The sequence below is a fragment of the Nipponia nippon genome, unplaced genomic scaffold, assembly GCF_047370975.1.
Source record: "Nipponia nippon isolate SJK-2023a ecotype South Korea unplaced genomic scaffold, ASM4737097v1 scaffold_31, whole genome shotgun sequence".
NCBI lineage: Eukaryota > Metazoa > Chordata > Aves > Pelecaniformes > Threskiornithidae > Nipponia > Nipponia nippon.
The window spans coordinates 2,557,860-2,584,405 of record NW_028262349.1 but is presented as its reverse complement, the minus strand read 5'-3'; the positions used below and the strand labels follow the sequence as shown (position 1 = coordinate 2,584,405).

At 46.7% G+C, this 26,546-nt stretch overlaps 1 protein-coding gene across 5 annotated transcripts; it reads right to left on the bottom strand.

Moving 5' to 3' along the window:
• Nucleotides 1-114: 114 nt before the first annotated feature.
• Nucleotides 115-24,719, bottom strand: MED26 (mediator complex subunit 26). 5 transcript variants are annotated; one of them, XR_015707283.1, is made up of 4 exons: nt 24,587-24,719; nt 6,401-6,475; nt 3,054-5,079; nt 115-2,307 (listed from the first exon to the last, which is right to left on the bottom strand). XR_015707283.1 is itself a non-coding variant. In XM_087769063.1 (3 exons), the coding sequence occupies exons 1-3, from the start codon at nt 24,659-24,661 to the stop codon at nt 3,385-3,387; spliced, it is 1,845 nt and encodes a 614-aa protein (XP_087625189.1). In that variant the 5' UTR covers nt 24,662-24,719; the 3' UTR covers nt 2,350-3,384. The 5 variants fall into 5 exon arrangements, 3 of the variants coding, with proteins under 3 accessions (XP_087625189.1, XP_087625190.1, XP_087625191.1); XR_015707284.1 differs by having other exon boundaries at nt 3,058-5,079; XM_087769063.1 differs by lacking the exon at nt 115-2,307 and having other exon boundaries at nt 2,350-5,079.
• Between the last annotated feature and the right edge of the window lie 1,827 nt (nt 24,720-26,546).

The window sequence follows — 26,546 nt, the reverse complement described above, 5'->3', positions numbered from 1 at the left end:
GGCCCCGCGCCCCCTCCGGGCTCCCCCCCCCCCACGGGCACGGCAGCCTGCGGGGCCGGGGCTGCCTCCCGCCTCCAGAGCGGAGGTTAAGGCCCAGAGCCCGGCCCCCCCTGCGCTCAAGCCCGTTACTTGGTGGGCAGGAGCCCCCCGCAGCACTGCTGACTGCCGGTGCCTCAGCCTCGGCTCAGAGGCGGCCCGAGAGGGTAAAGCAACCCGGGAGAGAGCGTGGCGTACAAGAGACGCACCAAAAAAAAAAAAAAAAAAAGTCTTTCCTGCTCTGGTTTTGCAGCACGGGAGGCAGGCCTTGATGGCTGCCTCAGGAAACCAAAAGGGCAGGCGGTGCGGCGACTGAGCAAAGGTCACGTACGCGGAGGCAGCGAGACAATTGTTCCTGACCTTTAAAACTAACTCAAGGAATATGTAATGCTGGCTGCATGAAAAGATAGGCGAGTAGCTGTCAAGCAGGAGGGGGATCTAGAGCCTGCTTCATCCACGCGGGCTGTCAAAAGGCATTTCTACATCATCAATGTACCTATAAAAACATGCACTGCAGGTAATGGCGATTCCCAAAAGATTTGCAGATGAGCCACTTCATGTCATCCAGTGACAAGAAAGAGATGGCAGTACATTCATTTAAGATTTTGGGATTAGAAGAATAAATTTGGTAAGGCAGGCAGGAGAAACCAGTAGCAGGAGAAACTGAGTTCATGCAAAAATGAGAGTACACAGCAGATACGCACATGGTAAACTTCATTTGAACTTGTTTACAAAATTGACAAAAAAAAAATATCACCTTGTAAACTTATTCACATTTGTTGGAGCTCACAGAACTGGTTATACTCGCATGCTGAAATGAAGATTGTCAAGCCTCGTCGCACCCTGGATGACATCCAAGTGAGGTGACCCTTACAGCAGAAACAAACTCGGCATGGAACAAGATTGAAAGCTTGCATTGTGAGAGAATTTCTCTGGCGATTTTGTACCGCTAGGGAAAGGGCTGGCTCCAACACCCGACGCTCCCTCAAGCCAAGCGAGCGTCAGCGCGGGCAGTTTGCTACCGAGAGCTGGATGTCATTTGAAAGCAGGGATGAACCTGGGGCATCGCCTCACCGAGCGTGGTCCGCAAGGGCCATCGATTGCACCAGAAATGTACGCAGCGGAGAAAAGATGGGGTTTACAACGTGTAACGTAACGCTTTTGTCGTTTCCTGAAATTTGCCCTATTTTCAAAGGCCTCAAAAGAGCACGGACCCTGTTCCTAGGTAAGACCACTCGGGGAAAGAGGGAGAAGGGGCAGGGGGACAGAAGATGCACAATATTTTTTTACATAAACAAAACCCAAGCATTTTCCAAAATGACCAGCTTTTTAGCCCTCTACCATCAATCTACCTTTCTGAACTGCAGGATGGTAGCTTTCCCAACTCTAACACGCAGGGCTTGATCTCATCAACTGCAGGAGGACAAGATGGAAGTAAACTGAAAATATACTTGGAAACATTTTTTGGTAACCACTTTTTCTGGTTTCACTCGCAGACCTCGGATTTCAGAAATGGAAGCAAACAGACATCAGTTAAGATTCTGAGACACCCACACCTTTCGATACGAGTCAGATCACAAAAGCAGTAGCTTTGAACAAGAATGACTTAAAAATAAACCAAACCTTATCCGTTGTATCCCAGGGAATAAACCAACCTTAGGTATACCGGGCGAGGAACACCCTTTTCAAATTGTGTAAGAGCTTGACTCCGCTCTCAAGGGCAGGAGAGCTCGTGCCAAGGCTCTTCTCCGTAGAAGCGAGATCCAGCACAAACGGGTTAACAGAGTTAACATCACTAAACCTAGAAAGATTTTTGGTATAGCGTCCCCTCCCCTCTTCCCCTGGACAGAAGCCCAGCACCGGGGACTGCAGAAAACAACTAGTCCCAAATGTGAGAGCAATTACAGTTAATAGAAATCCGTAGCTTTCTATACTGAACCAGGCTGCTTTAGAAAGCATTGCAACAATTAGGAATAACATAGTACAAAGTTACTGAGCAAAAAAGATGAACTACGATCTTTTCAGACGTTGAGGTACATTAACAGCAATTGGGTTATCAGTCTCCAGACCCTGGATGCAACCAGAGTTTTTAAAAAAAAAAAAAAATAATCCAACCTGTGCGCCTGAATACCACCAAGGTACTTGGAAGACATCTTGTGTATCCCTAACAGCCAGCTGCTTGCGACAGTGTCGGATGGGATTCAGCTTCACCGCACTGCTCCGACGGATGCTCAGTGTCGATGAGCGCTTAGCTGGTCTGAACTGAGCAAACTTGAAAAAAAAATGAGTTAAGTATAAATAATTCACAAACTGTTTTGTGCAAATTTTTTTTATTTCCACATTTATATCACAATGTGTCCACTTAAAGGACCAAATAGCAAAGTTGCTCCCTTCTGCATCCCAAGAACACAGAAGTCTAGTTACTGTACATTCACTAAGGCTCTTTGTTTTTGCAAATTGCGTTTATGATGGATATCCATAAGGCAAACAATATCTAAAGGAATGGTAACAAGTATATTTCCAGCATACAAACAGGCTTCCTTTTTCCCTCTCACAGTACAGTTACAAACTTGTAGCACCCTCATTACATTTAGATTCTAGAAAAGGTGATTTTTCTTTTATTTTTTTTTTTTTTCCTAGAAGTTTGCAGGAAGGGAAAAGGAGGAAAAATATTTGGCTGGTGGTGGCGGGATCAAAAATATCGTTAAACATCTAGTTTTTGCAGCATTTCTCAGAGACTGGATTTAAACTGAAACCAGACTAAAATATGTGGATGCCTATGGAATGTTGAGCTGAAGCTGGTCTCCCAGCCTGCAGTGCAACACCTGCCGTTTAAAACCCAATCTCCGTACCACATGACTTTAAAAAATGCGATCATGTTCAGAGATGTGATACAAATAAAACTACAGTTTTTGCACATTGTCTCTCGAATATCTCACTGCCAAATAAAAACCCAAATCAAGTCAAATAAATAGATGCATATTTTGTTAAGGTAACTTCCACAATTCTCTCTGTACCTGCCTGTAATAAGATTCCGGCATTCAGAAAGTGCTGGAAATCCTCTTCACTTCTTGGGGACTAACACTTTTTTATAGCTGGCTCGCTATAGAGTTTTGAACTCAATTTATCAACCTTCGTATGCCTTCCTTTGCAATTGTTAGTAAACTGGTAGCAGCATTTCACAAAAGGAGAATTTAAAGGAAAGAGCTGTGAAGAACCAGCTCCCTCACACCCTCTGCTCGTTGGGCCTGTTTGTCCAGGACAGGAGGCTTTCTCCGTCTTTAAGTGGCATAGCGTCTGCCCTCTTTGCTAACTGCAGATGTAAAAGCATTTTTAGCAAAACTGTACTCAGTCTAGGCAGACGTAAGGCAGGATGTTCAATCTACCGTCATCCCCGTGTGGATCTAAAGATATGCACTGTGTCCAATCATACCAGTTACCCTGTGTGTCATAACAACCGTTCACGCCTGGCCAGTTATGTTCGCGTATTCTGTCGAGGTCATCGCTTGTGACCTCCCTCGTGACCCCAGGCAAGTCTGTAGGTTTGCTGTTAGGAGCTAGAACATGAGTCTTTCTAGCCTCTTTTCTAGTGCTTTCCTCCTGCTTTAAATATTCAGACATGAAGTAGTGAGCTCCTGGAGTCTGTACTCCTGATGAAGACAGCAAGCTACTCTGTCTGTTTAAATAGGACTGAATGATTTCATTTCTGGATAATTCTTTCCAGTTCGTTTGTTCAAAAGGGCTTTGCAGGTTGGGTTTTTGCTCCTGCTTTTCCGTTTCTGTCCTGTGCTGTTCTGTAAGCGCAGGGATTTCTACCTGCAAAGGATCTTTCTGTGTTAAAGGTTTTATCTGTCCTGTCATGGGATCAAAAGTGAGCTTTCTCTCTTTTAATCTCACAGGTTTCACACCCCCTTCTGTCACGTGCCCATCCAAGTTGACTGTATAGTCTCTGGGTCGGTACCTTTTCTTCTTTTTACTATCGGAACCTGAAGCAGCATCATCACTGTCCATTTTTGAAGTGTCCTGTGAAAAGCCCATGTGTGGCGTGAGAGATTCCCCAGGATGGGAGCTGGTTTTGCAGCTGGGGGCCGTGTGCTGCTGCAGCGTCCCTGCTGTATGCCTGTGCTGGCTTTCAGAAGGTACCTGCTGCTCCTGCCAGTGCTGAGATGCCTCAGGTACTGATTGCTGAGAGAACTCCAGTCTTTTTGCTGGCATCGGAGGTGTGGATGGTTGCATCAGGGATGGTGGCGGTGACGGCACCTGTGCAGTATCTAAGAACTGAGACCTTTGAGATGGACTGGGCGTTGAATCCTTTGGTGAGTACGTAGTATGCTGCCGAGCAAAAGTATCATGCCTAACGTTTCTGGGGCTAAACGAGGAACAGCGAGGACTCTTAGGTTGGTGCGGTCCTGTGGTTTCTTCCGATTTATCATGCTGCTGAAGCACTGCAGTCTTTAATAAGGAGGAAGTGCTTGAAGGTTTTACGAGTCCTGGAGAACTGGTGTGAGGTTTTACAGCGTTTACTGGGATCTTATTGTGTTTATCATTTTCACTGAGTTCTGTCCTGCTGCTTTCAGGCCCTGCATGTAGGTTTACGTCTGCAGGACTCGGAAAATTTTCAGGACTACCTCCAATTCCATTTGTTGGAGGGGGTGAAGAGTTTTGTAATACTTCATGACTAGCTTTGGAGACTTTTGGGGGAGGAGGGGCCTGATGCCCGTCCCTGTGTTCACCTTTCCGTTTCCGATTTCCCAATTTCTCTGTTTTTGGAGAATTCAATTTCTGTATATCATTCCTGCTTTTCAATTCGCTGATCGGCTTTGATCCAGCCACAGCAGGAAGTTGCGCTTCTGGTTTGCAGTTGTGAGCACCACCATTTGCCGATCCCGGCGGATTCGGCAACCCTCTTGGCACTGGTTCATTCTGGGTTACGGGTTCTATCAACTTTTGCCAATTCCGCAACAATTTCTTGGCACGTTTGGCAAGTTCCTCATTGGATGTCTTCTTCCTCACCTCATTGATAAGCCTCCCAAGTCTCGTTTCCTATAAAGAAAGAAAAGTTGTTTTACAAACAGGTATCATTCTAAACAAAATTCTCAAGGTACGTTTCTGCTTTGTAATGCTTACCCTAAGAAATACCTAGTTAAAAACCACTAAAGATTTGTAAAACATTTTTTTTTTTTTAGATCTTTTGGTCCAGTGCTCTGCCACGCAACACGAAACCTACCCTAGGTTTCACGTCACCCTGTCTTTGCTCCCTGGCTAAAGCACCAGAGCCATCAGCTGCGAAAAACGTCAGAAAGGAGTTCTTTAATCAGAGAATAAAGGCGCAAGCTCAGATTCGAGGGGAAACGCAGCACCCAAGGCAGAAAAGGTGCGTGATTATCACAATGAAAGCAGAAGGCCTGCAGCAAGAGGCAAGAGAAAAAATTCCAGCATCTTCGCCTGTTTACTATAACACCTCGACAATAAAAATCTCCATTTCACAAACCTGACTGGCCAGGGTGCGACTTAGGTCCTACCTTCTTCCTCTCCTCTCCCTTCACTCCCCAGTATCTTGGAGGGGTATGAAAGCCCGATTTAAACAAGCATTCCTAGGGCGTCCCAAAGCGGTTTTGTAAGCGGAAGGAAGTGTTTGATTGTTTGAAAACAAAGAATTGTTCCACAACTCAGATTACTTAGGAAAAGCACTTCAAAGGAAAACACAGGCCAGACTGAGAGAGAAATATGCAACATGTTGTGATACATATGTTGAAATACAGCCAGAGTTATAGTTAAGCAACAGTTAAAAGCAATACCGATAATTTCAATATAAGGAGTGAAAAAAGTTTTACAATTTAGCCATAAAAACTTCTCTGGGCTCTGTTTCTACGAGCAGCCAGTGAGGCCGCAGCTGCTATCCCACCTGGTACTTCAGCTTTTAATACACTAATCTCACCAACTAGATCAGGCGTTGAAACCGCTTAACTGAATTTAAGATTAATTTTATAGACACAGAGCAACTATATTGCTATTTCAGATTCTTTGGTGCTTGCACACCGAACACCTGAAGAGGTGAGCGGTACTTCAGCAAGCAGAGCAATGTTGCCGAATGCAACAAAATTAATCAGTAGCAAGTAATGATTAATTTATTGCCCTCTACAACCAGGAACTGTGCTGCACAGAACACCGGTCTGAATCCAGAAGGAATCACTGTGTGTGCACTGAGATGTCAGAAGCAGCACGAGAGGGACAAAATAATATCTTAATTGTGAATCCTTTGCAATCAATCTGTTGTTTCAAGACAAGTTCTTATGGAAATCAGACAGGCAGAGAAAGTCCTTTTATACACCAAAAAATCAAGTAATGTTAGAGGGTGACATACCTCAAGTGCCTCTTTGGTAATGGGGTATTTCTCCAGGCTGGAGATCACTTCCAGCACTGCCACCATGTTATGGATCTGCAACAAGGAAGACAAAGTCACTTCATGTTTCAGGTACAGGTCTTAGTTACCAAATGTAATTTAAGGCCTTCCACTTTATAATTGCTGGAAGCATTAATCACAAAATTACTATCACACTGTCTGGCTTCAGGGAGCTGATTGTTCGAAGAACAGGGACAAGGACACTTTACTGACCTAGTTGGAAACTGCAGGAGCTGTAACAAACATACTCTTAGGTAAAAGTAAAGGAAACATTAGCAATAAAACCAGTGTGACTTACTAGCAAAGTTCTGAGACCCCTGGCCAAGGTATCAGTTAACTGTCCTACAGCCTAACTGGGAACGGAAGGGCCAAGGGGCCCAAGAAGAGCAACGAGTCCGATCAGAAATCTTGCATTTATTCCTTCAGGCGCTGCTTTACATTTCCACAAGTCACTGTTCAAAATATCGATGCTTCCCCTAGCCACACACCAAGAGTCTAAAAACCCAGGTGTAAACTCTTCCGCGTTTAAAAGCAGAGTGAAGCGAGCGCTGTGCCCAGTAGGTGTCCTCAGACCATCGCCCAGCACCGGACACGGCCCGGGCTCCTGGACGGCCGCCCTAAAAACACCAAAATCGTTCAAAAATTGTATTTCCCGATGCGTAAGCTGGTGAGGAGCAACTGCAGAAATTCACGTTACATTAACAAAGCGCATATCAGGTTTTCTGATGGGCTTCGCTGCAACACACCTGTACGCGCGAGTAAGCTCCGCGCAAAAGCAGCTGCCACAATCTGTAGATGTTAAGCACAAGCGTGATTTTAATAACGTCTGCGAGAAACTCCAGACCACACAGAGATCCGTATTTCCATTCCCTGATGCTAAGAGCACCAAAACCTGGACTTTCTAATTCACCTTTGTAGATAGATTTAAAAGATAAGCAAAGGAAAACTTGAATCACAGTCTCGTTTATTGCTTAATTTCATTTGTGACTCAACTGGACGTGAACTGCATCTGAGAAAAATCTTGCAGCAAGATCCTCTGCAGGGATCCCGCGTTCTATCAGGAGCACAGTCGGGTAGCCCTGCCCTCCCAGCCACACACTCCGCTGCAAGGCTCTTCATTTTAAAAAGACTACAAATTTGTAAGAAATAGCTTTTTTCAAGTCAATTCTGCCCTTCTATTAAGATACAACAGGAGAATTGGGAGCTGAAGTCTCTTCCTCTCAGAAAATCCTGTGCACAGACAACGTTTTTTCCATCACAGCAGGATTGCTTAATGTTGGAGACACTTGGTAAAGCTGTCAGCAATTAAACACTTTGCCCGATTTTTAGATTTACTTTTATCAAACTTAATTTTAAAGTCTGTATAGGCTTCGAATGATTATAACTCTTTCAGGTTACAAAACCAACTTTAGACCAAAGATGAATTCATTTGTCATGGTCTTTTCTTCACCAAGCTACAATGCCTCTGCAGATATTTAAAGCCCTACCATCTGGTCAGGTCTGGTAAAACTCCGCTTAAGCTTTAAAGCAGCAATAGCACATATTTTGACATATTTTAGTACTTATTATTTCACTTCAGTGCACTGACTTTCTTCCATGTTTTGATCCTTGCACTGCCCTCTCTCAGTGCCTAGGAAGGATGATTTAGCACCACAGTTTAAGTAATACATAAGACCAGGTTGTTTTTTTTTTCAGTTTCTAGAACCAGAGTGCTTAGAATAGGTAATGCTCAATTCTGGGAGTTTCCAGACAAAAGTTTTTAGACTTGCAAAACATGATACTCTCCTTCCCAACACATATTTTAGACTGAATTACCAGGGTGCAAAAAGGCTCCGTGTATTGTGCACACCAATAATTGGTGCAATTATTTTTGCAGTTACTGGTAATCCCCAAATATTCATTATCTAAATGACAAACTGATGGCAAAAAAGGATCGTTAGTCTATCAAAAGGTCAAGACGGGGAAAGTGATATGCTCATGTGTATACACACCTACAGAGAGATGAAATTGGGCAGGGAATTTCCAGTAACAGCTTTGCCTTTGTTTCAAGATCCCCAAATACGCATATATGGATGCCCCCGAAGGCTGAATCACTTACCAGAGACCAGGTCTGCACCAAGACTGGCAGACTGCTACTTCATTCCCTCCTTTGAGGGACACATGGTGCCAATTAAGACAGCGAAAGCAGCCTGAGTCTGTGCTGATCGCTCAACTTCGGGTAAAACACAGAACACCCATTTCAGATTCCTCGCACATTTGTAACCGATTGAAAACACGCTGCCGCGCTGAAGCAACCGCTGCAAGGAGCACGAAGGCTCCCACTCGAGATCAACTGCAAGAAGCTCCTCTCATTTTTTCCTTCTTTTTGACCTGCAGGGAAGCGTGGTTCTTGGAAAAAAAAAAACAACGTTCAGGCAGGTTTAACAACTTCTCCACCCTTCCCCAGGAGTTTTGTGCAGTTTTCTTGGAATGCTTCACCCAAGCTGCCATAAAGAGCAGCTTGTCATAAAAATCACATTCACCTATTTCAAAACAACATAGACTGTGACGTTTCTTGTGGTATAGTTAAACACTACGATGAAAACAAGGTAACCTCCCCAAAACGCCTCAAGCACCATCTATTCAACGTGAAGACACCTATTTTGATAACAGGAGCACCTCAGTATTGCACACCAGTATCTTTACCTTAACTATCTGTTACTGGCTTAATAAAATTAGTATGTTGTCACATAACTGACATGCGACTGAAGTTACAAAACCTACCAGGACATCATCCTACTTTGAGCAGCACCGGAAATTATAATTTATTAACGCAAGCTGCTATTAAAAATGCTTATTGGCGACACAGCAGATAGGCAAAGTAACATAAAGCAGAGTGGGAGAAGGGAGTTTGGCAACCTTGCTCTCTTCAGACACTGGTCAAGAGTACAATTGCATAAGTCGGCGTCTCAGGAACTTGCACATCATTTTAGTTTCTATTTGCCTTTGTCTACTTATACTGCAACCCGTTACTACCAGCCCAAAACAAGAACTTCTGTGAAGCAACCCCAGGACCTTGCAGAAAACGGCTAAGAATAATTTATATGGCATTTCAAATTATCCCATGCCGTTCCCATGTTGTGAAGATTGACTGGCGCACAGACTAATTCACTCGGATGTTTACTGGAGAACATCTGCTTCGAGTCACCTACGATAATCCTTTCCAGCCAACCCTAATGACAGTCACAGAAAACAAATCTTATTTATTCCATGCAAGTCTCCTTAAGTCATTCTGCCATACTCTGGAGCTTACTACTGGTATCTGAGACCTTTTCCAAGTTAAGCACCAAATGTTTTTACTACAGCCTCAGACAAAAGCATGGGTTTCTGAACTCTCTGGAAAAGATCAAGCAGCTTAATTTCCTTTTCTTAACTGCCATCTTAATCCTATTCTAGCTTTTATAAATCAAGCACAATTTGGTAACTAACTTCAGGGTAAGTGTTACACAGCAGCCTAAAAGGATAAAGAGCATGTTTGCGTTTGGGAAGGTTAACGTGCAGCTGTTCCCTGCCACCCCAACTCCACCGCCTCCTTCCCAGGCAGATTTGAGAACAGCAGCAACCTCAGCATCCGCACGTGAGCTGGTACCGCCGATTCCAGGCGCCGGGGGTGCAGAAGGGCTGGGACTATCAACCTGCTGGGAGGGGTTTTACGCCAGACTAGCACGCTCAAATGTCATGCTTTGATGCTTTTCCTTCATCTACAGACCAGTCCAGACACAAAACACAAAACGAGCACCAGTGTAACACCTTTCTTTCTTCCTCGGGACTGCCTCGCCACGCAGGACTACCTGCATCTCACTCCACTGCTGCCTAAGAAACAAATGTTAGAGAAACATTAACGGCAGTCCTGTGAATAAAGCAATTTTTTTTTTTAATAATGTTTCACAGGGATATTTCTAAAGATCTTGGCACACATGACCAGACCATGATAGATGACAAACCAGATCTGAGTTAGCAAGGATGATGTTCCTGAGACACTTCGTTATACAGGCCGGAGCAGGAGAAGGAGCAGGTATTTCCTTGTAACATGAAAACCTGAGCCCTAGATGCACAATTCCAAACATATTGCAGTGAAACTGCTAGTACAGATTCCTGTCCTACTGGATTCTGGCTAGAAAGGCTCTTTTTAATCACTTGCATCCAGTTCACATAACAGCCCTAGAAGGCATCTTTTGACACAGTATCATCATCATCATCATCATCCCTATGGGTCACATGAGTACCTTTAAAAGTTTCTAAAGGGTATTTAAACTTGGCGTAGTACGTCTAGAGTCCCTAATCACTGACACTGCTCTAAAAACAAAGCGCAAAGCTATTATCCTCCTGAAATCACAGGTTATCATCATCAATAATCTGACTCCCTTATAAGCATTTGAAACAGACCATACAGATACATCAGAAGAGACTGGCTTTGAGAGAATGTATTTGCCATCATACTTCAACTTCGTTCCTCAGAATACGCTGTAAATACTCAATATTTCGCTAGTTTCAAAGAAAGTACTTTCGTAACATATTCCCACCTGTAGCATCAAAGCAATTTCACAAAAGCAAGCAGAGAAGTGGACCCACTGTGGAAGACTAAACAGATCTGTGTGTCTTTCCTACAGATACAAATCCAGATTTCTGTTGCCCAGCTGGTGTTTCCTGTTGGCAATTAAATATAAGAAATGCCGTATGGTCTATACCGAAGTCCGCAGGAGGCTTTGTACCATTTTTTATTGCCTTCCCCCTGCCCCTAGGGACAGCAGCATTTTATTGGGCAGTTATAAGAGCCGTCACATATCTATGGGCCATGTATATCCTTCGGTAGCGCACGATAACGCTCAAGAAAATCCCGGGTTCAAGGTCGATACTGCTGAAATTGCCAGGAAGGCAGAACTGATTCAAAAGGAGGCACAGCAACAGCACCACGAGCGACAGCATCCGCTCACGCTTATTTTCTCCAAAGCGGCGTAGTGGTTCCCTGCGTCTAAGCACCGAGCCCTACCCCGGGCTGGGGTCTCTGATCAGTACTGGATCCTGCCCCCAGCACTGCATTTGTAGAAAAGCTACTTCACTGCATAATGATCTGAAACATAGAATAAGAAGTAAGAAGAGAAAAGTTGCTATTCATAGTAGGCTTTATTTAAATGCTGCAATGGAAATACAGTAGTGTAGTGTTTGTTTAGCACTTCGTGTAAGATGCATTAGATACCAGACACTAACAATACATGTGAACAGTAAACTATAACATCGTTTTTTCAAAGATACAGACCAAACACACAAAGTTAGAATCCAGGTTACAACCTGCTGGTATTTAGTTCAGTTCCCTTGCAGCTGATCTATTAACAGTTTCCCCTACCCGCAATGTGACATGCTGTTGTCTAAAGATAGGGTACACGAGATACTATTCACAGAACCGACACACCAAAAAGATGACCATGCACTACTTTGTTCATAATTATTGAAAATGTTTGAAAGTCAGTTTGCTAAGCGGAGTTCAAATATTCACCGGTACACAAAAGGTATTCTTAACGGTGGAGGCGAGTTTTCTAATAGCATTTAGTAAAGCAGATCTTTAAACGTGAACTAATCAATGATTTGGGTTGAAAGTCATCCACTGAGAGTATCTTCTCTGACAGAGAAATTCATTTGGAGTCCATGCTTTGAAAACTGATCAGAAATCTGTGCTGCAAAACAACAGGTAGAAGAAATGCTCCTTGCCTACCAAGAACAGTCAAAAAAGTGGCTAGGCACAGCAACACTTATCCTTACCGCTGGTTTTTAAATTTCCAGGTCTAATTTAAAGAGTCAAAACAATTTGCATATATTTGATTTGTACTTAGGCTTTATTTAATGGTAAAGTAACATCATCCAGAGACCTTCCCATATATACTTTACAAAGCCAGGATCATCAAACAAGAGTAAGGTCAGATTCCAACAGAATACCGCATTGCGAAGAAATCAGCAGACCTGAAATATTTCACTTGAGCAAGACAACAGCTCAGCCCTCCGTTACCTTTTGGTAGTACGCACGTACGTACGCGAGGTGTAGAGAGGCTAGAACAGCCAGGAGATTAAGAGGAGTCTGCCAGCAGAAAACACGGTTTGCCCCAGCAGTTACAAACACCCTCGAGGCACAAATCCACAGCCATTGGTAAGTGCCATCAACACTCTAGCTCTTCTCTACACGGTCCACTCCAAAGGAGACGTCTAAGCCTGGCAGAGGCCCATGACATAGCAGGAAAACATTCCACACTTTGGCACGGCAGGGGAACCACCCAATGAAAGGAGTATCCATCGGTGGAGTCATTCAGAAAGATATAAGAGGTAGTAAAATACAGATTATGGAGACGAGACGCACACTCAGAACATAACCAGTTCACAGAAGAGCGGTGGCACGCTGAGGGAAGCCTTCCTGCTCTACAGGAAGAGGTCTTCAAGGCAAACAGAAAACAGCCAGCAGTACAACACTCTTCTCCATTCATATTTATTAGTCAGTGATTGGAAGACATTCTTGTTACTACAGAGAGGAACTTCAACATTCACTAAACGTTTTGTATAATACCATAAGAATTGTACCTGTAGCGCCTACCCCTCAGTTTTATATGAAACATAGGAGACTCACTGCAACAGGCCCCCCCCCCCCCTTTTTCCATCCCCCACAAAAAAACCCAAACCACCAGACCATGAAGTTGGGCAAAACCTTTTTGGGGAACAAATTTATTAGCCTGATTTAAAAAGCCCAGCAGTTGAAGCGAAGGTTAGTTACATGAAATACTATTAAACTGGAAAGACACATGTGGCACAAATTCAAGAAAAGGGAACAGAGCGAGAAGAGGAGCGGGGACCACAAAGGCAGGCAGCCATCGCCACCGCAGGGCAGAACCCCGTCTCAGTGGTATCTACCACGGCATGCTGCAAGCAAGATCATTTTAGTCTTGTTTTTCACTCAACACCATACTGGTGAGGAATGCTATAGGAATCAAATTCAGCTGGAATTACATGTTCATCTCAAGGCGCCACTGTTCAAGAGGAACGTATACAAAGAGGAGTTCAGAGGAGAGCAGTGATAAGAGGTTCTGAAAACATGGTTAATAAGAAAAAGTTTAAGTACTCAGTTCACACAGTATTGAAAAAAATAGGGAGGAGACACACAAAGCTTGAAATAACCCTCCCTATGCATTATTAGTCATACTAGAGAAAATGGTGATCAACTGTTTTCATCCTCACTGGTCTAATTTGCAACAAGACAAATACTGATTACAAATTAGGAATACCCAGAGGGCTACCAATGCACTCAAATAGGCTCTCAAATAGTTTCCATAGCCACTAGAGAGGAGAAGGAGTTGTTTTACGTAGGTGATGCTACTTCAGCGACGGGGAAGGACCACATAGCTTCACAAAGTCCCTTCCAGCCACATGCCCCTCCGATTCACACCTGGGGAACAGATACTGAACAGCAAGTAGTAGAAACACGCTGAAACACCCATTTCTATCTGGTCCAAACTGGACTCAAAATAGTAATTTTAAATTCTGTCCTCTGAAAGAGATACACACAGGTGATAGGAAGCAGTTTGTACTATAAACGACCGCTCAGGCTCTGTAGCCACTTCACATCACCATTTCAACCACCTCACGCTTACCCCTCTACATCCCAACACCTGAGCACATTTCTAAAACACCATGGTCCTGCCAAAACAAAGCATAATGAATAACCACAGAAACTATTAGGTTTGACCCAGCCCTATGCATCCATTGCCTTCTGGTATAGACACTACCGACCACACAGCCAGCTACACACGCGTTGAACCTTTAGTGGAACAGCGTAGCACGTCTCTCAGAACGAGACTCGGCAAGGGTTGAGCTGCACAACCGAAGAGTACGAAATATTGCAGCATGCCCCCCCCCCCGAGGTGTAGCAATCGCCGCAGATTATTTCAGCACGATAACTAACACCCACAGAACACATCACTAGCACACAAGCCCTAAAAACCCAATCACTACACTGGTCCAAAGGACACCTAACCACGATACAGTTTTCGTTGTATACATGATAACCATTTCTCTTGCTTTTCCACCTGTACAGACACTTTAACCAGATGAATCTTGGTAGTTACTATTTATTATAAGCCATAAACTGAAGTCCAAAATTATTGCTTAAAAATTTAGAGAGCCATAAAATAAGGCTGCTGTGCAGTCAAAGTCACAGGAACAACTGGTCCTATGTCAACAAGAGAGAAACGCAGAGTTTGTTGATTATTCAGGCAGAATATACAGAAAATTAAGCCTTAAAATGCGCGCCTTTTGATTTCTCACGATCTTGGTGCTTTCTACGATAAGGAGAGATCTACTCATGCACCCGGAAGCCTGTACTTTGACTGCAGTTATTCGGGGCCGTGAAAAGCCAAGGCTAAGAGCTGATGCACAACAGGCGGGTGCCAGCAGAGCCGGACGCTCGCAGCACGGCAGCTCTCCGCTTCACCTGAACTCGCCGTTATTATCTACCTGCGCGACGGTAAGAGCAAAGTCAGACACCGAACTAGATTATGGGAATGGCCCTTAAAGGCATCGCCTGGACAGAATCATTCTGCAATCACCTGCTTAATCTTAATGCACTCCAGAGAACCAGCGGAGATTTAAAATTATGCAACACACATTTAAGGACTTGATGAGAACGGCTTCAGAGGGTCAAGAGCTTTCTGAATTTCTTAAGAATTATGTTACCCATCATAGGGAATATCTACCCGGAGCTGTTAACACGGAGCAGTTTATATCTGAATGTAATACAGAAAAGCCCTCCTAATGTCACCACAATACAGACTTTTCACTCTTTTCTTAAAAAATAAAAACGTCGCTGTATTGGGGTACGTTTAAAGGCAGCTGGCCAACTTTTTTCAAAACGCTAGGGAAGCTTCTCAGCCGATTCCTTAAATGATAAAGGAGGCTAAGGTAAGAGCCTGTTGAATACATTGCATTGTGGAATTTATTAATTCATCACATTGAAGCATAATACACTTGCATGACTGCTCATGAGAATTTAATGAATGGCATATTTGTTCACAAAACCCGAGAAAAAGTCTTGCAAATTGGGAAAGTTTTAAATACCAAGTTTGGAGAGAAGTCACTGTACCCTTCCAACAGCAGCTACTAATACAGAATTTCTGTCAGCATATACCATAGAGAAGTTTTATGGATATGCAAAAAAACCCCGAAATCAATTTACTCATCTCCTAGAATTATCGCTCACCAAATTCTAGAGAAAATGCTGCTGCCAGTCACCCATTTCCAAACACCTCCACTCTCTGAAGACTCTGCAGGTCCTCGGGAGAACAGAACCTGTCGGGGAAAAGCGATGACTGCCCCGATCATCAGTCGGGAATGCTCAGCCATTCCATTCAGTGGCACAATCATTAGCAGCTACTTAGAAACAAAATGAGTTTTCTGCCTTTGGCTGGAAAAAAAAAAAAGTCTTCCCCCAGAGGGCTGTAAGCACACCACCTTTCATCTCAGAGCTTACCAGTTGGAGGGCTACTTTGCTTTAAGACCAGCTCCACTCCAGAGCCAATTGCCCAGTGTGATCATGACAGGACAAAAGAACCCAGTACCCCATCAGCATTTTATTTATATTTAAACACAGAACACTCAGGAAGCTGCAACCTGATAGTTATGTCTAACCTAGTAGCAAAAAACTTCATGATTTCCACTTAAGAAAGCCCCACTGATGCTTAAGCCCCTTAGCAGCCCGTCTTAAAAAGTCCAGTGAAGAAAATACTACACAAAGTCAAAACCCAGTAGCTCGTACTTCGATCGACTGGAACTCTTACGCACGTGACGCCAGAGACCGAGTTTCCATGATGCAGTCGGACTCTGAACTGGCGTGCTTACCCCAGAAGCACACAAGCTGCAGGCACCCCACCTTTGCAAAGACATTTGAAACATCGCCTCTTGCATCTTCGTCTCCTCCATCTCACTATGCTCAACTCTGTTCAAGAATCAACTGTAGTTTCTCCAGGAATAAACTATAATATTGAGGTATACGTTTTTCTGGAACTTTCAGGATGATAACTTATACACAAACATAGAAATTCCCTGTTCTTTCCCATGCAATTAATTGACACAGCACAAGGGTTACATACTGACCATCCTACCCAGCTCAAAGAGCTCCGCTTCAGTGACAGCTCGAGCTACAGAAACTCAGAGCAGGTTGTAGATGTGCTGGAAGTTTGTTTCCTGCAGAGAAGTTATGAATCTGCACCACCGCCTAGGGAAACACCCATGCTCCTCTGCCTTCAGAAGTTCTACACCCCTTAAAAAAATAAATCAATTTAGACCCGCAGTATAATCATGATACTCTGCAAGCTGATTCTGCACGGAAGCAGTATGTGAGAAAGCAGCTCCACAAAAGTGCTGGCTGTCACTCTTCGACAAGACTTCCACCTCTGCACAATCATCTTTACAGCACAAAGTTTCAAAATACACCCAGTTGAGTATGTTGCTGAATACTACGCACAGACTTGGACGTAGGATTCCTCTCCTCCCCAACTGCTATGTTAGAAAACGACTTTGTTCAGTAAAACAGAACTAATTATGTTTTACTTCCAGTGATTCCTCAATAGAAATTTCTACCACCGACTGTTTGGACATGCTGAAAATTGTATACTTTGATATTAACAATCACACTTAAGCACGCACCGCTGCCCCGTGAAAGCCATGCCCCAGAAAACACTGACACGCTGTTAAGTTTAGCAGATTGCACCTCAAATTAAAGCAATTTGCTAGCACTTAAATATTGTTCCAAACACTGAAAGCATGAATTACCTGCAGAAAGAATAATTTAGCTGTTAGAATACTGAATAAACAAACCTACACTTACATTAAACTGCATGTAATGTACTTACCTTTACCTTAAATATTTCTTTAAAGAGCAAGAGCATAAGTGGGGCCACATCATACCATATGTTACACAGACCGAAGAAAGTTTATTTGAAGTTATCACCAAGCACAAAATGGGTGAGACCAGATCGCAGTAAAGCATTATCAGCCAAAACAGACATGGGCTTTTTTTATTTATAAAAACTACACTGACATTAATTTTAACTCCGAATCTAATATATTGGAGTAACTATATCTTAAAAGAAGTGCTTCTTAATTAACATCAGATTTCCCCAGTAGGCAGAATCGATTCCTTTCCCTATCCTGAAACTTTTGTGCTTCCTGAAAAAAGAAAACTCTACTTGTCAACTGCAGCAGCTCCTTGAAGAAACTGGAAAAGGCTCTCCCCTCGCAGGACACTGGGAGAAAAAGCTTCAGCTGCTCTGAAACCACTTTGATCAGGAGCCAAAGTTGCCAGGATGACGGCGCTGTCGCGTCATATGGCCATACCAAAAACCCTGAAGAGATGCAACAACACACACCTTACGCGCTCCTAAACCGGGCTCACCCTCAATTTATTGTACGAAACCCTAGCAAAGGACAAATGAGTTTCTATCCTAGGTCCAGACTTCTGAAACATGGGCTAAGCTGAAGGTCTTCATGTTTTCCAAGGCACAGACTGGGTCTCTCCCCACTTGGGAGCTTCTGACAGCAAATACTTCCCCTCCCACCCATGCCAGCGCCAGGCTGCGGCGCCTCGGCAGCAGGAGCCGATCCAGCTGCACCCCATGCCCACTCACACCAGCTCCAGCCCTCCCGGGACCCCACGCTCAGCTGCCTCAGCTCCCTGCTTTCCTGGGATAACTGTGCACCAACATGCACCGAAATGGTTTAAGGCAGGGTCCCAGGTGCACCAGCGGCGGCAGGAACACAGCCGCCCCACGTCAGAGCGACTTGGGGAACTGCAGCCTCGGGTTCTTTGCTGTCTGGGAAGTTGGTTTTAGCACATCTCTCCTGGAAGGACATGCATCTTGCATATCACCTGTTTTTTCCATGATGTGGTTCATGGCGACTGTCAGACATTATTCCTGATGTTTATTCTACCGACGAAAAGTTGGTTCTTCCATTCCGTAAACTGCTTCACGGTTACATCAAGAAAAATGTGTGAGATTAGTTATTTCCCTCCCAGCGCTTCCTCCCCCCAGCCTCTGAGCAATCAGAGTTCATTTCTCACCAAGGGTCCATGCTGTAGTGCGCACAGACAGCTACTTGTTGCAGTTTTACCATTTGGATTTGAAAAGCCTGATCCCCTTTCATGAAACAACCTGACAAACTGAGGGGTGTCTGGCTGGAGGGTGCTCGCCACCAACAGCTTGAGCTTGTACCCCCCACCGTCACCTCTCCTTGCCACCCACACTCCCCCAGCTACGGCTTTTGCCAAAACTGCCACCGCCCTGCGCCCGGGATGAGCCAGCGCGGGAAGGAGGCCCCAGACGAGCCCCCTTCCAGGCAGGGTTCGGCCAGGCGAGTTCCTCGGCTGGCCCGGCGCAGGGTCAGCGCAAGGGAGGGAACAGGAGCGTGCAGCCGGAGGTGGGGAAGCGGACGGGGATCGCAGCAGCTCTCCCGCCAGGTGCAGCTCCAGCTGGTGCAAGCGTGCGAGTTCAAGCCAAGGCAATTTTTGATTATTTGGAGCGCTGGCCACACAGCCTTTAGCATGAGGTGGTTTACTCTTGAGCTGCAAAGCTCGCTACTCAGGAGCATCCTCCTGGATGTCCGTGAAAGAGTTTCCCAGCATTTCTCCCAGGAACACGTGCCGAGCCCTTGCATCACCGTGTTGCAACAAGCGCAGGGTACGATTCCAGACATCTTTGGGCCACGCACAAGTGACAGTGACAACAAAACCTCTACAAGTGAAATCTGACCACAAGGCATCCACTCGCATCTCAAAAACAGCGAGGTGTGGTTAACTTCTACAGGTAACGCATACCTCTCTCCCACGAGGTCCCAAGCCGGCCTCCTAAGGCGGCAGGGGAGCACGAGGAAGCAAACTGCGCTCCGTTTTTCAGCTTCCATGCTTATTTAAACACTTTAATACCCAATTCTGCCACCACACCTGTGCCAGTACTGCTAGAAGTTTTATCAGGTAATTGAGCTACATCCAAAACTACCTGGGAAAAAAAAAGACATCTTATCTTTTCTTTTTTAAACCCTGATCAATTCCCCAGTTTAGTTCACCACATGATCCTGCAAATAGTTGCACGGGCACACATAAAATGGGTGTGTGCAGCAGGAATAAGAAGTGGGTGTTATTTAAATTGTCACTGCTGCCGAAACAAACACTCAAATTACAGCTTAAGAGCAAATGACTACTGCCATCATCACTGCAACCTCCGGAGTTTCAAGGAATTAACAATAGAAAGGCAATTTGGCATTCCCCTTGCTTTGACCCCTCAACCCAAACTCCCTGCTACTTTTGTTTGCTCAGATTTTGTCTTCGCAGCCTCAAACTTCATAATGGCCTCACTACTGCGCGGGGTACTGCGCCAGTGGGAAGTTTTTAACCTCCCCTCAAAAAAACTCTGAAAAAGTAATAGGCTGTATTACCACCAAACCCGAATTGTCCAGGGCTACCCAGGCAACTAACCAGGCAAGTGCTCACTCGGACTAGTTAACCTCAGTATCATCACAGGCGCTGCTGGAGCATACCTCCACCAAGCAAAAAACGCTTTTTTGGAAGGAGGGGGACAGGAAAGCTGCAAAGCAAGGCCAAGAAACTAACTATACCACCACCCTCAAAGAGGTGAATTCAAGCATATCCAGCTGTTTACAACACAGACATCAGAAAAAGCAGTCATCCTCATTTAAGATTATTTAGAATCATGAAGAAACTGAACACAATGGGACTGACCGCAGCAGGCCCAGAGCTTTATCTGGAACCCAGGACTGGCGCGATAACGACACTTCAGACCCTACACGTTAGGGAACGCCGCGACCACCCTCGTGTTTCACCACACACCTGAGACATTCCCTGCCTTGATGAACAAAATGCAATACTACTTGACACAAGACGAGCTACAATAAGGAAACAAACAAAACCAGCGAGAGGTACAACAGGTTCCAGCCTCCCTGTACGCTGCAGCTTCCTCCGAACTGATAAGCTTATTAAGGCCTCACAGAAAAGGATAAAGCTAAAGCAAAAGCCATGCCTAGTCTACTTTCGCCCACACTTCCCTGCACCCAAAGAAATCGCCAAGACCCTCCCGAAGTGAACGGCCGCCCTCCTCCACTCTCTCTGTTTACAGCAGCGTCTGGCACCTTCTCCCCCACTTTTTAAACTCAATTCTAGAAAGTGTACTTATCACTGATGACCGAGGCTCTTGTTTCTAGGACTTTGGTAAAGCAATCAATACAGAAAACAGCCATGGAAGCGTCTTTAGCTATGCAACTCATGCGTCAACTGGAAGATCACCCCAGGCCAATGCACTGAACATATTACAACACACGGACCGACTTATTATTAATAATTCGGATCACGGACCTCTCCTGAAGGTCTGAGCAGCAAGGCCAACCGAGATACTGCATGAATGGCAGCCTGATTTATAATCAACTCCAACCACACAGTGAGCATATAATGGGTTGTTACTCAAACCAAAGCTAGTTTTGCATCACAGAGAGGGTATTCATAGCAAATAATTAAATTATTGTCTAATATTTAAAATCAGGAAAAGATTGCTACATATTCAGGATGAGGAACCATGTAACTGCAAGCACAATTCTAACAGCCAGTTGGAAACGACAGGCTTTCCCACAGAGCTAAAACTACCAGATCTCATTATTCCTGCCATCAGGTAATGAATTCCCTGAAGACTACAGAGCACGATTTAACAAGGCGAAGGTGTTCTGCTTGGTGGAAGAGGTGGTTTCTCTGCACACCGAGCCCAAAGGGAAAAGCGTTGCTTCTACCAGAACCAAGGAATATCTCCCTGTAAGACCGCGCACAACTGCTGCAAGAAGGTTTCGGACGCTCTTCTCCAGTTACTGTTTCTACCCAGGTTCTTCCAGGACAAGGATTTTCCTGCGAGAAAGTCCCATCACCCATCGTCGTGGGCGCTACCACTAAACTCTTGCTTTCCTCCAACACGAGTCTTGGTACGTTCTCGCTAACGCGCAAGCTCTGGAAGGAAACCGATGTTGATGCTTAGTGTTTAAGTCGTGTAGCAGAAGTAGTTTGCCCATATGTTTTTTTGAGGGGAAAACGCTGAAGAAATGAAGACATAATACCAGACACCCCGGGTGGCTTCCAAGATGATGTAATTTTTTAAAAATAGCTTATTTCTTATAGGTCTCCTTTGAAATAGAGGTTACCCATGTAAATTCTGAACTCAGTGTGTGAAACTAAGTTATAAATATACTCTGCAGCAATTACTAGAAGAGGTCTCAAGTGCTACATGCATGTGTACAATTCAAACATTGCTCCCGAGTCAGCACGGCTTTACGGAGCAGTTAAAACAAAGATGAACAATTGGCACAAAGATGATTTCTCAAAGCAAGAAGGTTCTGAAAGCTTGGGGATCAGATTATTTTCACCAGTTCAACTCAACACAGGTAGGGAAACTTCTCTCTTTTTTTTTTAATTTAAGGCAGGACCTCAGAGTTAACCGAGATCTGTACGTACCACAAAGACCTTTACAGCTACACTGGAATGAATATCCACAACGGAGAAAGAGCGTGTCTGAGAGAACGTATCAGTGAAGCTTAAATTTACAGCGCCCCACAGTAAAGCCCGCCGCAGTAAAGAACCATCTCCTCCTCCTCAGCCTCACAGAACTGGACTGGTTTTGCACCCCTGAACACTAGCGCAGCTTTCCCCCTCTCCAGAAACACGCACACAGGCACACCGACAATGACGCTGGAAAGCCTGAACGAAATCCAGGCCTCAAAGCTTGACTTTCCTTGGTAAACAAGGAAGCCAATCACAATGATGAATGCTGTAAGTTTGAATGCAACCACTTCTTTTAGGAGAAGATTCTAAAAGCCAGAAGAAAGTAGCCAGAGTTCTCCATGAGTACCTGCAAGCGCAGCAGCTCGTAGCTGCATTGACTTCTTCCTGCAGAAAAACAGCAGAACAGTTCCTTATGGTTTTATGCTGGTGCCCAAGCGAGATTAAATTCAGAATCTGCTTTTAAGCATGTTCAAAACTTAAGTTTTTCTTCCCTTCGTGAAAATGGCACGACAGGTAGATTTATCGATTGTTTACCGTGTATTCTATGTGCTTTGGAGAAAAAAGTCTGAGATCTAAGCCTGCACAATGAATCTCAGCTACAACCCCTCTGCTCTCCTTGGAAGAAAAGGTTAAAATGGAAGACAGCCCCCTGCCTACAGGCCTTTCTAAACAATGGGCTGATTCTGCTGCCACCAATTATTGCCCTGGATAAGTATCAAGTATGTAGAATTATAATTTAACATACATTACTCCTCAGCTTATGGGGCTACTGACCTGCCGGGAGCTCAGCAGAGCTCCTGGCCCATGCTCTAACTTCCCCTTGCAGACAGCTGCCTGGTTATTTCTGGTCGCCCTCATCACAACCAAACTGCACGCACGTTCGCAGCGTAACGTAACATCAACGTGTGGAGAAAGAGAAAAGTATCCATCACAAAATAGATTTCCTGGCTGCTTAATTCCACACAGCCACAGTGTTTTAGCAAGTAACACCAGAAGCAGGGTAACCAGTGCTGCCGACAGCTTGGAAGTGAAAAGAAACGGTAGATCTGTTAAAATTTTTATTAAGCCAGGTTGACACTCGGTCTAACGTAAAGTGAAAAATTTGCAGCCACAAAAAGAGAACTCAAACAAAATTCATGAAGTGTACTAACTGACATTTCAGCAAGATCCAACAACTTTGGCATTTAAAAGCCCACAATTACCACTGTAATTCATTACTGTTACTCGAACGTGTAATATCGCAGCTCGCGACCCGTGCGCATCGCAGGGGATTACTAAAGAAGCTACAAGGTCAAGGTGATTTTTCTTCAGTTTTCACGTCGCATGCAGGCCGCTCCAGAATGCTTCCAAATGGCAGTAACTTTATTAGCTACTTTAAGACTTCAAGACGGGTCTATTACAAAGAAACGCTTGTTCAGATAGAAGCAGGTATGACTTTAATAGAACCAAAATACCATGTCACATACCCAGCCTCCTGGAATAACACACACGCGTGCGTTCAGCCTGACGCACCCGTGGCTGCCCCCACAAACTGCAGATGGCCAAGACAAACCCACCTTTGCATCCCGCTGTGGTGACTGTGCGATCTACGACTCAAAAACTCGACAGATTGCAGGCTCTGCAGTTCTCTCCCAGTAATAAACACCTAAGCGGAGAACTGCTTTAACGTGCCAAAAAACCCCTCGGAAGGAGTAAACGATACTTCGGATAACCGCCCCTTAAACGTTAAGGCCACTTACAGGTAAAATACACGCCGACTTCTGTGCTTACCCCACATCCCAGAAGGAGCAGATAAGCTCATTAGCGCGCTGTAGGAAAGGATAAAAACGAAGACCGAGGCTGCTCGGTGCTGGAGCAGCTCCAGAGCCCCGCCGCCGTCGTGGAAGCCCTCCCGGCGCCCCCGTAGCCCGGGACACCCCACGGCCCCGGCTGGAGGCGGCCGCAGGGGCCGAGGAACAGGTGGGCGCCCCGGAAGGTCCCGGCGAGCCGCGGCGGAGCCCGGCCCAGAGCCCCCTGCAGGCCGCTCCCGAGCCGCGGCCTGGCGTCGGGAGGCCGCCGGGCCGCACGCCGCATGGCCGGGCAGCGCCGGCCGGGCCCCGGGGGGTGCCGTGCGGCGGCGGGAGGCGGCGCGGCGGGCGGCGGCCGCGGCCCCCGGGGAGGAGGGGAGAGGCCTCCGGTGCCACCGCCGGGGCGGCCCGGCGGTCCCGGCCCGGGGGGAGCGGGCGGCGAGGCGCCGCCGGCAGCGGGACCCCGTGCGGGCAGGGCGCTGGGGAGCTTCCCCGCTACCGCCCGCAGCGGAGGCTTCCGGTGCCCGGGGAGGAGCCCGGCCGCAGCCGCCGTCCCGGCGGGAGGCGAGGAGGCGGCGGCGGACGCGCGGCCCCGGCGCCCCCTCGGACAGCGGCGGGGGACGGCGGGGAGGGAGCCCCGGGCGGGCGGGCGGCTGTGGGGGGGGGCCGCGGCGGCGGCCCGCGGCCGGCGTCCCCGCGCTGCCGGCACGGGAGCCCCGGGGCCCGGCGGGCCGTACTCACGTTGCTCTGCGGGTCGATGGCCTGCAGCAGCCGGTCCCTGATCTGCTGCGGGGAGGGGGCCGGAGCCGCTGTCATTGCCTGGGCGAAGCGGGGCGGCTGCGGCCGGGGCGGGCGGGCGGCGGGGCCAGGCCGGGCCGGGGCGGCGGCTCCTCACTAGCCGGCGGCGGCCTCCTCGGGGAGCCGGAGTCGCATGTTCGCTCCCCGCAAGGCGGGGGCAGCGGCGCTCACAGCGGGACGCGGGGGGGAACAGCGACGGCGCGACCGGGCCGGGCCCGACCCGACCGTTCCGCTCGGGGCCAAACTCAACTGTAGGCAGGAGCCAGCCCCGCGCAGGGCACCCTGGGAACGCCCGACGCCGTCACCGACGGCGCGCCCCTGACGCCCCGCCGCACGCACCGGCGGGCACCGAGGGCGCCTGCGCGGTGGGCGGGAGCGGCCGGCGCCTGCGCGGCGGCGGCGGGGACGTGAGCGGCGGCCGAGGCGGAGGTGGGCGATGGGAGCCCGGAGCCGGGCCCGGCGGGGAGGGGAGCGGGCCCGGCCTCCCCGCCGGGAGCCGCCGGCTGAGGGGGAGCGGCGCTCCCCGGGCCCAGCGCTTCCGCGGGCCGCCCGAGGGCACCGACCCTGGTGGGGGAGAGCGGGCCGGAGCGGGCGAAGAGCGGGATGAACCCTCGCTGCCCGGGCCCGAGGCGATCGTACGCGCCTTGGTTGAGGCCGGCGGGACGGAAACGCGGCCCTGTCAGCTCTGAAAAGTCCAGCGTGTTCTGGAAAAAGTCACGACGACGAGAAGTTTGGCCAACGGCAGAACTTGATGTTTTCGTTGTTTTCAGAGTAATGGGTGAGGCAGCAATTACAAACTTCCAGCTGTTAATCTGGAAAGAGCTACTCCTACGACAACTGCACAGGTAGTGCCTCACAGACGTATTTACCCTCTCACTTCTCTTGCCTCCGATTCAGAAGAAACCACAATTTAAAAGTCAGGTTTTCAGAAGCGCGTGATACAAAAATGGACTTGGTACAAAAGCAGCTGTACAGCAAAAAACCTGCGTCCTGCACCGCCCCGGGTAAGCGATCAGCCCAGCATCTGAGAGCAGCTCAAAACTAACTAGCAGTCTTTCAAGCACCGGCTTAGGAGCCAAATGCCCACTTTTATTCTTTTGAACAAGTGAAATCTTGAGGTGACACCATGCTCCTAAGCTACATAACCTATTTAGAGCAGTAACATTGTCTGTATTTCTTTACCAGTAGAGCTTGATCATCTTCGATTTCTTGTATTCACCATATTCCAAGTGCTGCTCAGAAAGCAGAGTGTCGGTTCTGCACAGGATCAACCACGTTTTCCGAGTAAGAATTAAACCCCCGAGTCCAAATCTGGCCCCGAGCCCTGCGGTGCCGAGTCCAGGGTTACACACAGGCAGCGACGGCCGCTTCCACCCCCGCCCTTTGCATTTCAGAGGAAGCCTTGGTTTAATGAATATTAGGCAGAAAATGTTTTCCAAAAACTATATAAAGCGCTGGATTTTGTTTGGGTGCCATGACACTTGAAGAATCCTTTTTCTGCGTTCATTACAGCAAGGCATCTTCCCTCAAACTCTCTCCCCAAAAGAAAGCGTAAAAACTGCAGGTAATGCAAGAGAGGGTGACTCCAGCAAATTGCTGCAAGTGCCCAGCACTTGTGCCCGGCTGCATCCAGGTAAAATTCCAGGTATTCGCTAGAACCTGAGCCACAGAGTCATTTCAGTGAGGCCTCTCTCTCCTCAACAGTCAGACGGCTAAAGAAACTGAAGCCGAGGAAGCTCCGCTAATAGTTTGCAGTTTGATTTAAAAGATACCCAGCACTGCACACGCTCTTATTTTGGTGATGCTGGGGAAAAGCTGCTGGTCGAAGAGGCTAACTGAACATAAATAAAGATAACACAAGAAGCCAGACACAATTACAAGGCTAGTTAACATTTCTCAAAAC